We start from the raw sequence: 13,784 nt of genomic DNA on the forward strand, positions 1-13,784 counted from the left end.
CTCTGCACCTGTCCCTGTCCATGACAATTTTAAAGGTTATGGAGCAATGGTCACTGTCCCCCAAATGCTCACCCACCAATAGATCCTTCACCTGTCCCGGTTCATTTCCTAAAACTAGATCTAATATGGCATTCCCTCTAGTCGGCCTGTCAACATACTGCGTCAGGAATCCCTCCTGGACACATTTAACAAATTCCGTCCCATCTAAACCTTTGGCACTAAGCAGGTTCCAGTCTATATTTGGGAAGTTGAAGTCTCCCATTATAACAACCCTGTTATTTTTGCTTCTCTCCAAACACTGCCTGCCAATCTGCTCCTCTATATCTCTACCGCTACCGGGGGGCCTATAGAATACTCCTAGTAGAGTAACTGCTCCTTTCTTGTTCCTTAATTCCACCCATATGGACTCTAGAGATGATCCTTCTACAATCATCCCCACTTCTGACCTCACAATGAACGAAAGGTCTTTGATGAAGCATATGTAGATGGTTGGGCCAAGGAGGAACTCCTGCTGTGATATACTGGGCTGGGATGATTGACCTCCAACAATCACAACAATCTTCCTTTATGTGAGGAATGACACCAACCACTGCAGCATTTCCTATTGCTGTCTATTGACTTCAGTTCTGCCTCCTGAACCGATCCAGTGATTTATTCAAAATAATGGGAAGACATGACTGCAGAGAGAATTGTAAATACATGATCATTTCCTCTTTATTTTGGTTTAATTTGGTTTGATTTAAATAAAATTAATTGCTTTTAATTGTATTTTTCCAGCATTTTAATTTTCATTTTTACTAGTATTTTTATTTTAATGCAACCTGAGTATTTTCCAATGTTTGTCAGTACCAAAGACATTCATTAAAATTCAATTTAAAGATGAGCTTTGACAGCTAGCCAGTTTGAGGGTGGGGGTCTCAAAAGCTGTCAAGACAATCTGGATTCAGAGTGTTTAAGTGTGCTTGGAGAGGCTTGCATGGTTCACTGCTCAGCAAAAAAATTCACCCAGCCCCCCACTCCAGGGCCCCATGTGTATTTCCACAAAAGACTAGCCCATAGGCACTGGGCAGTTGGCTGTTGCCTATCCTGTCCTATGTCAAGAGCTTGAGTACAACTGCCAGTCAATACTTTAGCCTTGAAGCTCAAACCCACGAACAGCAGCTGAGTGTCTTGAAATGGATTACAGTAAATGCTTTGTAACTGCCTGCTTTTGATCAAGTCTTCATTGGTTATCTAATATCGGTCAAAAAAGTAATAAACAAGTGACATTTTAACAATGAAAATATCATGTAAGTACAGGTGTTCTGCTTTGCCCAACTTGTGAACGTTGTGTGAAGGGAAGTCAAAATAATTCTATGTACTTTCAGTTATCACATTTGGAATGAGCTGCCAGAAATAGTGGTTGAGGTGGACACATTAGTAACATTTGCAAGCCATCTGGATAAGTACATAGATAGGAAAGGTTTTGAGGGATATGGGCCAAATGATGGCGGATGGGACTAGCTCACTGGGCAACACAGTCAGCATGGATGAGTTGCGCCGAAGGGCCTGTTTCCATGCTGTATGACTCTATGACTCTATGACACTGCTGTGGCAAATTAATGTGCAATACTCATTAATATTTATTAAATCAAATGATGCCAACATCATGCAGAGACTCAAATTACTTGTATCATTTAGTGAGAATAGCTAAGTTATATGCTCAGGTGGTATGAAAATATTTCCAGTGCAAATTCCACCTTTTAGACAGCGGGGTATTGAGTTCAAGAGCTGCAAGGTAATGTTGCAGCTCTATAGAACTCTGGTCAGACCACATTTGGAGTATTGTGTTCAGTTCTGTTTGCCTCATTATAGGAAGGATGTGGAAGCTTTAGAGAGGGTGCAGAGGAGATTTACCAGGATGTTGCCTGGATTGGAGAGCATGTCTTATTAGGATAGGTTGAGTGAACAAGGGCTTTTCTCTTTGGAGCAAAGGAGGATGAGAGGTGACTTGATAGAGGTGTACAAGATGATAAGAGGCATAGATTGAGTGGACAGTCAGAGACTTTTTGCCAGGGTGAAAATAGCTAACAGGAGGGGGCATAATTTTAAGGTGACTGGAGGATGGTATAAGGGGGATGTCAGAGGTAAGTTTGTTACACAGAGAGAAGTGGGTGCATGGAACGCACTGCTGGCAGAGGTTGTGGGGGCAGATACATTAAGGATATTTAAGAGACTCTTAGATAGTCACATGAATGATAGAGAAATAGAGGGCTATGTGGGAGGAAAGGGTTAGATAGATCTTAAAGCAGGATAAAATGTCGGCGCAACATTGTGGGCCAAAGGGCCCGTACTGTGCTGTAATGTTCTATGTTCTAACTCATTTTTCCCGATAATATTATTGGCACTCGCCAAACTTCTGAAACAAAAAAAAATTCTCCAATAAAAATCAACAGAATGCCCGCCACAAAAGTTTCCAACCCAAAAGCCTTCCTCTTGCCTGGATGAGTGCAGTTCCAATCACATTGAAAAAGCATGACATCATCTGGAACCAAGCTGCCCGCTTAATTTCTGATTCACTAGCCTAATAATTTATCCCCTCCACTGCCATTGCACAATGGCTAAAGTGTACACCACCTATGAAATGCACTGCAATTACACCTTGAGGCTACAGGATCTCCCAAACCCATGACCTCCATCACCAGGAAGGACAAGGGCAGCAGATTTATAAAGCACCACCACCTGCAGGTCCCCTTCAAAGTGACACACCATCCTGACTTGGAAATATAACGCTTATCCTTCATTGTCACTGCGTCTAAATCCTGGAATTTCCCTACCCAACAACATTATAGGAATACCTTCTCCAGAAGGAACTGGAGTGATTCAAGAGGGTGGTTCACCGTCACCTTCTCAAGAGCCATCGGGAATGGGTAATAATTGGGGCATTGCCAACGACGGTCACCACTCCTTCAAAAATGAATAAAAAATGCGATACTTTAGAATTAACGATGTGGTCGGCAGCATTTAAATGAGAAACAGTAGAATGGAAAGGTCATGTTCCAAGTTCTGAATTTGCAGAATTTCGGATGTATCAAAAATAGATCGCGATAACAACAGATCGGATCATGTGCTCTGCAAGAGTTTTCTTGAAAAGAAAATATAGCAGGCAACTTTCCGTGAGAGAAAGTAGATTGCGACGTTAAAAGGAGATTCAGTGCTTGGGAGTTTCGATTAGGTTTTTTGGCAATGACGATAAGAACTAGAAATACGGAAGTAAATAAAGCGAGTGTGAAGTTAAGGGACATAAACACCAGCTGGTACAGTGGGTAGGGTAGTATCAGCAAGAACATGTAAAATGCTGCAACGCCTTATCACCGCTTCGCAGCGAAGTGCATCACCAGAAGGATTCATATGCAACATCACCTAAGAAACAACGCCGAGTTAATCTACCTCAGGTGTGTAGACGTTCACTTTCAGAGGGGAAAATCATGCTCTCGTTAAGGCGACGATTATATTTCTCATGAGAAAATATTAAATCTTTATGAACCTCATTAACCTTGACAGCCGAGAGAGAAGTAGACTGGGGCATAAGATTTCGTAGCACCTCAAGAAAGCCTTCTTGAAAGTCTTAACGATGCTCACCCAACAGAAACTACCCAAAGAGGCCAGAAATCGATAAAAAAATATTTTTTATTCGTTTATGATAATCTTTCCACTGCCGACTTCCCTTTCAGGAAGACTTTTCTAGAGCTTTATATTTTATATTATTATCTGTCACTATGATACCCAATGTCTCAAACAATTTGTAGCTATGAATAGTATAATGATCAAACCAGAGCAAACGTTATTCAGTCAGATATCAAATATGTCCGCTTAGTTTAGTTCTGGAAGGAATATTGTCAATGTGCAAGGTTAAGTCTCGCGGAAACAAACCTTTAATAATCTATCGGGTCCCGCCAGCCGGAACCAATCGCACAACCTGATATCTGAAGTGCTTCAAAAATAGTACGAGTTCTATTTGCAGACTTAGACACGTGAATAATGGGGGGCATGTGGTTTTCAAAGCCTGTGTATTGGGACTTTAAAAAGACAATCTCCCAATACCAACACGACTCATCGTAGTTGGGAGTCGAATCTAGGAAGATTTATAGATCACAGACGTAAGGAATGCCCTGCTTTGTTCTTGCACATGTAAGTCATTTTTATTAACGAATTCCTATAAAATTTGATGCACTTGTATTTTATGAAGTACTTTTGTTTTCGTTATGTTTATGGGGCAACACAGTTCGTTGTGCCCTTCCAGATAAGGGCGGATTAGTTTCAGTAAGTGTATTCCTACTGTGGGTGCATAGACAATTTGGATAAGGATCCATTAGATGTTCCAGTGAAAAAAGAATAGTCATTTAAGATTTCGATGGAAAAACCTTATTAAAGAATGGCCATGCACTCTTGACATAACGACCAGGAGACCTTATTCCTGGCTGTGACTATCTCTCATACCTTAGCAGCAGTAAATATGGCTTTGGCTTCCACGCATTGAACCTTCAGACAAGCGCATAGCATTGCTGATGTGAGGGATGTTTCAGTATTTGCCCAAACAAGCAATGGAAATGATTGAGTTTCGAGTTTAAGTAGTTCGTCTCGCCACCAATGGAATATGAAGAAGTGGCGACGCCATCCTACTCGCCAAGTATGGAGTTCTGTTCAATGGGTAGAATGGATGCATGCCAACATTAAATGCGTTAAACGCATTAACATCCCACGCCATTGTATAGGCAGCGAATGGTTGGGGTCTGGCGTGCACTGCCAGCGGTAGTAGAGGGAGCAAAGGGGAGGCGAATATGGTTTATGGAAAGAACTCGAGGGGCGAAGGGGAGAAGGCGGGGAAGCGGGACCAGCTGGATTGCTCTTCCAAACAGCTGGTACGAAGTCGACGGGCCGAACAGCCACTTTCTGTTGAAACGCGTTTCTATGATTTGCCCTTATCCGCTGAAATAATTGTTTAATCGAATTAAACGAATTCAACAACTCGTTTAATCGAAGCCCGAGAGTGTTAACACATGCGGTGGCAGTAAATGAACGATAAAATTACACCGGCAGTCCAGGAAACTTGATTTTGATTAGGACACGATCACACAAATGGTACTTTGGGAAAGATTTGATTTGAACATGTCTGGAGGATACAGCGAGAGCATTTACTACATCGGAGCGCGGGTGTAATTGGTATCTGGTAACACGTGGGAGCGAACTATTTGCGGGGCTGTGTTGCCCTCTTGCTAAACCCGAATAATGGTTTGTCTTTGCCTGACCGTATGATGAGTCAAGATGCCAGGGCTAGTGAAAATGTTCACACCTTGTTTGAGAACGCTGGCGTGAAGCGTCTCGGGATACTGTGACCGCAGTTTGGGGGATTTTTTTGGCATTGAGAAGGCGGTGATACAGCGCTGTCTCAGCCCTGGTCTCTGTGTGATGTGATGTTTCGTGCCTTTAAAATCTGTCACGGTGGTAATATGCCATTATTATGGAACCGTTTAGTGACGCGCCGGCGGTGTGTGTGCCAAACCCTGGGATTTAATATGCACGTTTAAATAACTGGAGCAGATTAACGCTGCAGGGGAGAAACACACACACGCATACACACACAAGCACACACACCAATAAGGCAGAAATGGGACAAACCAGAGAAACGTGGCGTTGTGCGGACAGGCTCCTTTGACTGTTGTGTGGCCACCTACAATTTATTGCATTGTGTTGTTTGCGCCTCTTTCCGCACAGCCTGAATATACGGGCACTTGGTTTACGGAGAAACAGCGAGGTTTGTCGAGACACGGGCGGCGCTGGGGACTGTAAGCGGCGAGCAGCCTGTCGAGATTGTGCAGCCGAGATCGGGAGGTCGGACCAATCCATTGCACTAATCGGCGACGGCGTGTGGCACAGGTCTGCAAACCGGACATGTCTTCTAAAGAAAGGCAGAAAGCCAGGCTGACCAAGGAGAGCGTTACCCTGTTGCCTTGCTTTTATTTCGTGGAGGTAAGTCGACGCTGGCTAGGCAGCCGCAGGTAAGAAACGTTGGACCTAACGGTTCATCGATGCCAAGATTGTGAACTTACAATTAGTGAAATTCCCAGCTTGTCATTTCAGGGATACGTGTCCTCGGCTCTCTTCGCCCCCCAAACCCCCTCCACCATTAGTAAAGCAAGAGACGACCATTGGTACTTAACATTAGACCATCGCGCATGGAACTCGCGTCCACAGTGACAGCGATTTCATCAAACAGGCATCGATCCAAAGTGGCTGAGCCTCCAGTGAAGGTAACATCTGGTGCAATATTTTCAGCGTTCCCTTTCCAGTTGTTAACATAAGTGATTTGATTAATGCATACACAATTGTAAGCATTTGCATGTGGGCGCAGGATTTGCCCACTGAATGACTTTATTTATCAAAGCTGCAATGGCGAGCTATTCCCCTTTATATAATTTACATAAATTGAAATAGCAGCATTTCTGGGTAGTTTTTATAATCATCCGCCGCGAGTGTCCTGCTGTTACACATAATAAAACAAGCTGCCTCTCGAAATCAGGCAGTGAAGAAGATATTGGAGACCAACCTGAAGCCTTGCAGGGTGTGAAGGGATGTCTGGGCAACTGCTCTAGAATGAGCAAATTGTTCTAATGTACAGAATCAGAATCAGGTTTATTATCAGTGACATATGTCGTGAAATTTATTCTTTTGTGGCAGCAGTACAGTGAAAGACATAAGGACATAGCAATTACTATAAGTTACATAAATAAATAAATAGTGCAAAAGAGGAATGACGAGGTTACTCATGGGTTCATGGAGTTAATGATGCAAACCATTCTTAGGTGTAACATTTAACATTTTGCAGTGAAACTGAGCTCTGTCATCATAAATTGCTGGATGTTTTGAAGCTTTATGCCATTATTTTTAGCAAAGGCAAAGAAAATGCTATCTTCCCATTTCCATGGTCTGACGTGGAATTGCTGGATTTACCCCAGTAACAGAACTGAATAAATAAATACAGGATTTGTGGCCCTGACATGCCATTCGACATTGGAGCACCCAGAAAAGGAAGCATTGATACTGTGAAATGTCACTCCCCCAGGTAGTAACTTGTTCCTAGATTTTTAAAGAAAATCTTAGAATGAAAATAAAAAAAAATGAAAATGCTAGAAATTGAGATAAAAACAGAAAATGCTGGAAATACTCAGGTGAGGCAACATTCGTGGAAAGAGAAAAAGAATTAATGTTTCAGGTCAAAGATTCTCCATCAAAAATCCAAACCTTTGACAAAAGGTCCTTGAATTGAAACATTAATTCTGTTTCCCTTCCCACAGATACCGCCTGACCTCTTGAGTGTTTCCAGCTTTTTCTGTATACATCTTCAAATGTTTTTCTCACCTTTCTCTCTCTTGTTCTCTCTCTTAATCCACTTCTTTTTTTCTCGTTATTTCTATTTCTATAGCTGATTTGCTTACATTCATGCAATTGCATCTGTCATTTGCTATGTTCTCTCTATATTCTTAAATTTCATTGGTTATGGAGAGGGATCATTGGACAGACATTGGACATAAAATGCTCATTGACCTTACAATTCACTTATCACAACACATTCCTAATAATTTGAGGTGCAAACATAATTCAACATTAATGGCAGGGAAATAGCAAGAATGTTATATTTTCTCTAAATGAATATCATGAGAGTTATTGGTCCAACAGTTTTGCAGCTATTCTTGTAAAATACTCAGTGAGTGCGCATTTGTATGCAAGGACTTTACAGGCTCTGACAAGAGTACTTACCGTAATTATCTCATTCCAGTTAGAAAAACATGTTTGTCTTTTATCATATGTTTAAAAAAAAGGATTAGAACCAAAATGTCTTCCCTCCTACATAACAATTGCATTGAAGATTAGTACCTGACACAGGTAGGGCAAAAATAATCTTCTTGTTTGTAGGGAAGAGGTGGACCAGACTATCAGTGCCGCTAGTGTATAAAGGTGCCAGCAATATTTGTTGAATATTGTACATTAATATTCATTCCACAGTAACAGGAAAGTACCTTGGTATAAAATTCCATATCCCCTTATTTCACTTACAGTTGTAAAGCATGGTGTAGGCCATTGTTTTTCCAAGAGAATTATTCTAGATTCTTCTAGTCATTTTATTTCCAGTCACACGCAATTTACTCTTAGAAGAGACTTTCATTGCCTGATTTCTGCTGGTGGAGTGCACCTTATGCTTTCCATAAATGCTAAATTTGGCATTGTATATTGGGTTTGATTATCTCTGAATGAACTCCAGTAACTCCCTCTGGGAGGTTTGAGTGCTTTATACATTTGATGGATTTGACATCTTCAGAAAATCTCTTGGATGTTCCACGGCCAGGCTAAAATCTACCTTGAATTTCTTGTACAGTTGGTAGAGCAAGATGGCTGCAATGATTTTATTTGTAGGTGATAGAAACAAAATCCCGTATGGCTCTCCTAATTTGAGTGATCACACTTAGGGTCTTAGCAGTGCACAATGTTGGTGTCTTTGAAAAAGCTTTGAACTCTTCACCATCTACAACAGTGGTATTGCATATGCCAAGTTGGTTTAAATAAATTTGACATTGGATGGTTGTCTGATTTGGTTACCGAGTACTTGGCATAGATGGCAACTCATTTGCCCATCATCTTAAGCTACCTGTAAGATGTTCAGCAGTGTAGGGGAGGGATTTTATGCCATCAGTGCACCCACATCATCAACAAATCGGACTCATCCACTGTGTCAGCAGGAGATTCTATCCATGGAGTTAGCAATCCCACTCTGCATTGATCTGATGCTGCAAACCTGCTTTTGCTAAATGATTAATGGGTGTCCTGGATCCGTCAACACCCCCACGCAGTTATAGTGTTTTGTAATCTCCAACATCCTTCCTGTTTACAAATTCTTACATTTATAACTGTGAAGAGAAGATTTTGCCCTTGTTCTCACACAAGAAAATGCACAGCTCTCTCCTCAATAAGACAATTACTGTTCCTATGAAGAGCTAAGAGGTTGAGGTAAATGCATTTCTGTCACAATGAACTCAGACCAATAGCTTCAGGGCAGGGATACTATCAAGCCCCTCAACAGGCAGATTTTCCAGTGTTCTGACTTCAGTTCAAATAACAAGGTAATTCTCTAGTCATAGTTCACACAACTAAATGCAATGGTTATATGGTGTTTTTTTTTCTCCTCAGCCCCTGTTGGAGCTACAGAATTAACATTTGCTTTCCATTCCCCTCTCCTTATTTCCTTGTAGCCCTGCAACTTATTCTCTCTCATCTGCCTTCGACATGGTCCCACATGGTAGGCTGATCTGGAAGGTTAGCTCCCATGGAATCCAGGGAGAACTAGTTAGGTAGATTCAAAATTGGCTCAGAGGTAGGAAGCAGAGGGTGGTGGTTGAAGGTTGTTTCTTGGAATAGAGGCCAGTGACCAGTGGTGTGCCACAGGGATCGGCGTTGGGACCCTTGTTATTCATTATTTATGTTAATGATTTGGATGCGAATGCACAAGTCTTGATCAGTAAGTTAGTGGATGACACAAAATTTGGAGGTGTTGTTAATAGTGAAGAAGGTTGTCATAGATTACAGGGGTATCTTGGTCAGTTAGGGGAGTGGGCCGATGAGTGGCAGATGGATTTCAATACAGATAAGTGTGAGGTGATGCATTTTGGAAAGTCAAACTAGCATAGGACTTAAACTATGTATGGTAGGGCACTAGGGAGTATAATGGAACAGAGGGACGTCAGAGTACAAGTGCATAGCTCATTGAAAGTGGCATCACAGGTAGACACGGTGGTGAAAAAGGCATTTAGCATGCTGGCCTTCATCATTCAGGGCATTGAGTATGGGAGTTGGGACATTACATTGCAGTTGTATAAGTCATTGGTGAGGCCGCACTTTGAGTACTATGTATAGTTTTGGTCACCCTGTTATAGGAAACATGAGCTTAAACTGGAAAGAGTGCAGAAAAAATTAACTGGGATGTTTCCAGGACTAGAAGGGCTGAGTTCTAGGGAGAGATTGGCCAGGGTAGGTCTTTATTCCTTGGAGGGTAGGAGAATGAGGGGTGGTCTTATAGAAGTTCATAAAATTGTGAGGAGCATAGATAAGGTGGATGGTAACAGTCTTTTCTCCGGAGTAGGGGAGTCCATAATTAGGGGACATAGATTTAGGGTAGGAGGGAATAGATTTAAAAAGGACTTGAGGGGCAACTTTTTTATGCAGAGGGTGGTGAATACATGGAATGAGCTGCCAGAGGAACTGGTTGAGGCAGGTACAATAGTATAATTTAAGAAGCACTTGGATAGGTACATGCAGGGGTGGGGTTAAAGGGATATGGGCTGAACACAGGAAATTGGGACGAGATGGGCAGGCACCTTGGTCGGCATAGACTCATTGGGCCGGAGGGCCTGGATCTGTGCTGTATTGCTCTATGACTCTGACTCTATGCCATCAACTCCCCTATGAATTTGTTTCTGCACTTACCTACAATAAGGGATAATTAAGTTAATAGGCCATCTTTGAGATGTTGGAGGAAACCAAACACCCACATAATCACAGGGAGAACATGAATACTCCACATCGACAGTATTCTAGATCAGGATCGAACCATGCCTTGTAGTTACAAGGCAGCAGTGCTAACTACTGTGCCACGATTGGTGCAAGCAAGTTGTGTGAAGAAACTTGAGTAAATCATCATTTGACGTTCATTTATGATTCAGGAACCACATTGAGAGCTGAAACTTAGCATGTGATAGCCTCCTGGAGGTAGTCTTTTTAATTCTATTACTATTTTTCATAGAATCATGGGCTTTTGTGTGCTTCTGATACATGGCCTCGAGGTTCTCAATACCATCGTGAATGTTCCTTCTCCAGTTTGAACAGTTGTGGATTAGAGGTTATTAATGGTTAATGGGGATGTTGCATTTCTTCAGAAGACATTCTTGAATCTTTTCCTCTGTCCCCCTGATAATCTCCTCTCACAAAAGAGCTCACAATAGATTTGGGAGTCTGGTGTCCAGTATACAAACAGCATGGCCTGCCAGATGTAGCTGCCTAAAAGTAACTAGGATCTTAATCCTGGGGATGTTGGTCTGGGAGAGGACATTGATATTGGTTCACTTACTCTTCTAGTGAAACAGCACTGATGTTATTTTTCTAGTGCCATGAGGTGCCTGTTGCAGGTAATCCAGGTCTCAGAAGAAAATAGGAGCACCGGGATCATTGCTACCCTGTAGACTATGAGTTTTGTGCCAAATCTGAGGTCTTCACCTTTAAATATACTTTTCCTCAATTGAATGGAAGCATATTGAAGACAATGATGAATATTATCATTGATGTCTGCCTTCACCAAGAAGTAGCTCATGAGGTATGGGAAGTAGTTCATGTTTTCAGGGTATTGCCATGAACCTTTATTGTTGGCAAGCAGGTTGGTACAGGATCTTAGTCTTGTGGATATGGAACAGTTTTCTATTAGTTCTGAAGATTGGCTCCACTCCCAGGGGAAGTTTGCTGGAAGTGAGCAGCAACATGGTGGTGAGAAAGAATAAGAAAAGTGTTGGGGCAAAGACATAGCTTTGTTTGACACTGAGATTGGTTGTGCTGTAGCCCCATTGTTAGTATCACAGGTTGCAGGCTGTCATTGGAGCAAATGTAAGATGAAGATGCACTTCTGTGGGTGGCTGAAGTTGTGCAGGATTTTCCACAATCCTGACTAATGGAATCAAAGGCTTTGGTATGTTCAGTGAAGGCCATGTGCAGTGGCTGGTGTCCCCTTTCCCTCAATGTCAACAAAACAAAAGAGCTGGTCATTGACTTCAGGAAAGGGGGCAGTGTACATGCACCTGTCTACATCAATGGTGCTGAGGTCGAGAGGGTTGAGAGCTTCAAGTTCCTGGGAGTGAACATCACCAACAGCCTGTACTGGACAAATCATGTAGATGCCATGGCCAAAAAAGCTCACCAGTGCCTTTACTTCCTCAGGAGGCTAAAGAAATTTGGTTTGTCCCCTTTGACTCTCACCAACTTTTATCGATACACCATAGAAAGCATCCTATCTGGATGTATCACGGCTTGGTACGGCAACTGCTCTGCCCAGGACCGCAAGAAGCTGCAGAGAGTTGTGGACACAGCCTAGGGCATCGTGGACACCAGCCTCCCCTCCTTGGATTCTGTCTTTACCTCTCATTGTCTTGGTGTAGCAGCCAGCATAATCAAAGACCTCACCCACCTGGGACATTCTCTCTTCTCTCCTCTTCCATTGGGTAGAAGATACAGGTACCTGAGGGCATGTACCACCAGACTTAAGGACAGCTTCTACCCCACTGTGATAAGACTATTGAACGGTTCCCTTATACAATGAGATGGACTATGACCTCACGATCTATCTTGTTGTGACCTTGCACCTTATTGCACTGCACTTTCTCTGCAGCTGTGACACTTTACTTAGTACTGTTATTGTTTTTACCTGTACTACTTCAATGCACTCTGTACTAACTCAATGTAACTGCACTGTGTAATAAATTGACTTATACGATCGGTTTGCAAGACAAGCTTTTCACTGCACCTCAGTACAAGTGACAATAATAAACCAATACCAATACCCTTCCATTTTCTTGGCGCTGTGTGCAGTGAAGCCAAAAATATGACACTATTTTGAAAACTGTGCATCATATCAATAGATATTAACATATAAATATGGTACTCATATACGTAGTGTAGTGGTTAGCATAACGCTATTACTGTGCCAGCAACCCGGGTCCAATTCTGAACTCTGTAAGGATTTTGTACATTCTCCCCATGTCTACATGGGTTTCCTCTGGGTGCTCTGGTTTCCTCCCACATTCCAAAGATGTATGGGTTAGGAAGTTGTGGACATGCTATGTTGGTGCTGGAAGCGTGGCGACACTTGCAGGCTGCGCCCAGAACACTCTACACAAAAGATGTATTTCACTGTGTGTTTTGATGTACATGTGACTACTAAAGATATCTTATCTTACTCCAGATAACTAACGTTTTGCAAAACTTTAGCCCAGTTTGAATATCATCATCAGTGTATAGGTATCCTAGAATTTCATATGAAGTTTGAAAGGAAAGATCTGTTTAAAAATTATAAACACCTTCTCATTTTCTGTCCTTTTATATTTCTTGTCCTACATTAACTGTAGTTATGCCTTTTATGGTTGTATCCTGGTACTATAGGAATAGGAGAAGGTCATTTGTTTCCCTTTTATGTGGGTCATGGGCATCACTAACAATACTTGCATTTTTTGCCTGATGAATTTCCCCTGAGAAATTGACAGTGAGCTCCCTTCTTCATCTGCTGCAGCCTGTATGTTCAGGGTACTCCCACAGTAATGTTCAGTAGGAAGTTCAAGGATTTTGACCCAGTGGCAACAAATGACCAACCATGTATTTCCCAGTCAGGTTGATGTATTACATGGAGGGGAGAGTGTTATACGGTTCTTTCAATCAACAATCTAGGGTTCAAATTTGTTCATGGTAAATGTAGACAATGCCACCAGGTACTGTCATCAGGTTTCTAGTTTCTGGTGACCTTCCACTACACCTGCTGCCCTTATTCTGCCAGGCAGTGCAAGTCACAGGTTAAGAAGTGGTGTCAAAGAAGCTTTACTGAACAGCTGCATTGATTTTTGCAGATGGTATATATTGTATTAATGTTGCACTATTGGAGGGAGTAAATGTTTAAGGTGGTGGATGGGATGTGAATTAAGCAGGCTGCTTTGTTCTGGCTG

General features: G+C 42.1%; 1 protein-coding gene across 4 annotated transcripts in view; it reads left to right on the forward strand.

Moving 5' to 3' along the window:
- Positions 1–4,107: 4,107 nt before the first annotated feature.
- Positions 4,108–13,784, forward strand: part of LOC127568229 (phospholipid phosphatase-related protein type 4-like) — a 70,165-nt gene continuing 60,488 nt past the window's right edge. For 2 of the 4 annotated variants that reach the window (XM_052011737.1, XM_052011740.1), the window contains exons 1-2: positions 4,108–4,170; positions 5,755–6,009. In XM_052011737.1, coding sequence (XP_051867697.1) covers positions 5,932–6,009 — 78 coding nt within the window. In that variant the 5' untranslated portion in view covers positions 4,108–4,170; positions 5,755–5,931. Of the gene's footprint in view, positions 4,171–5,688; positions 6,010–6,120; positions 6,291–13,784 lie in introns of those variants that run through there. The other 2 variants (XM_052011739.1, XM_052011738.1) reach the window with 2 other exon arrangements.

This window comes from Pristis pectinata, chromosome 3 (genome assembly GCF_009764475.1).
Source record: "Pristis pectinata isolate sPriPec2 chromosome 3, sPriPec2.1.pri, whole genome shotgun sequence".
In the NCBI taxonomy this organism is placed as follows: domain Eukaryota; kingdom Metazoa; phylum Chordata; class Chondrichthyes; order Rhinopristiformes; family Pristidae; genus Pristis; species Pristis pectinata.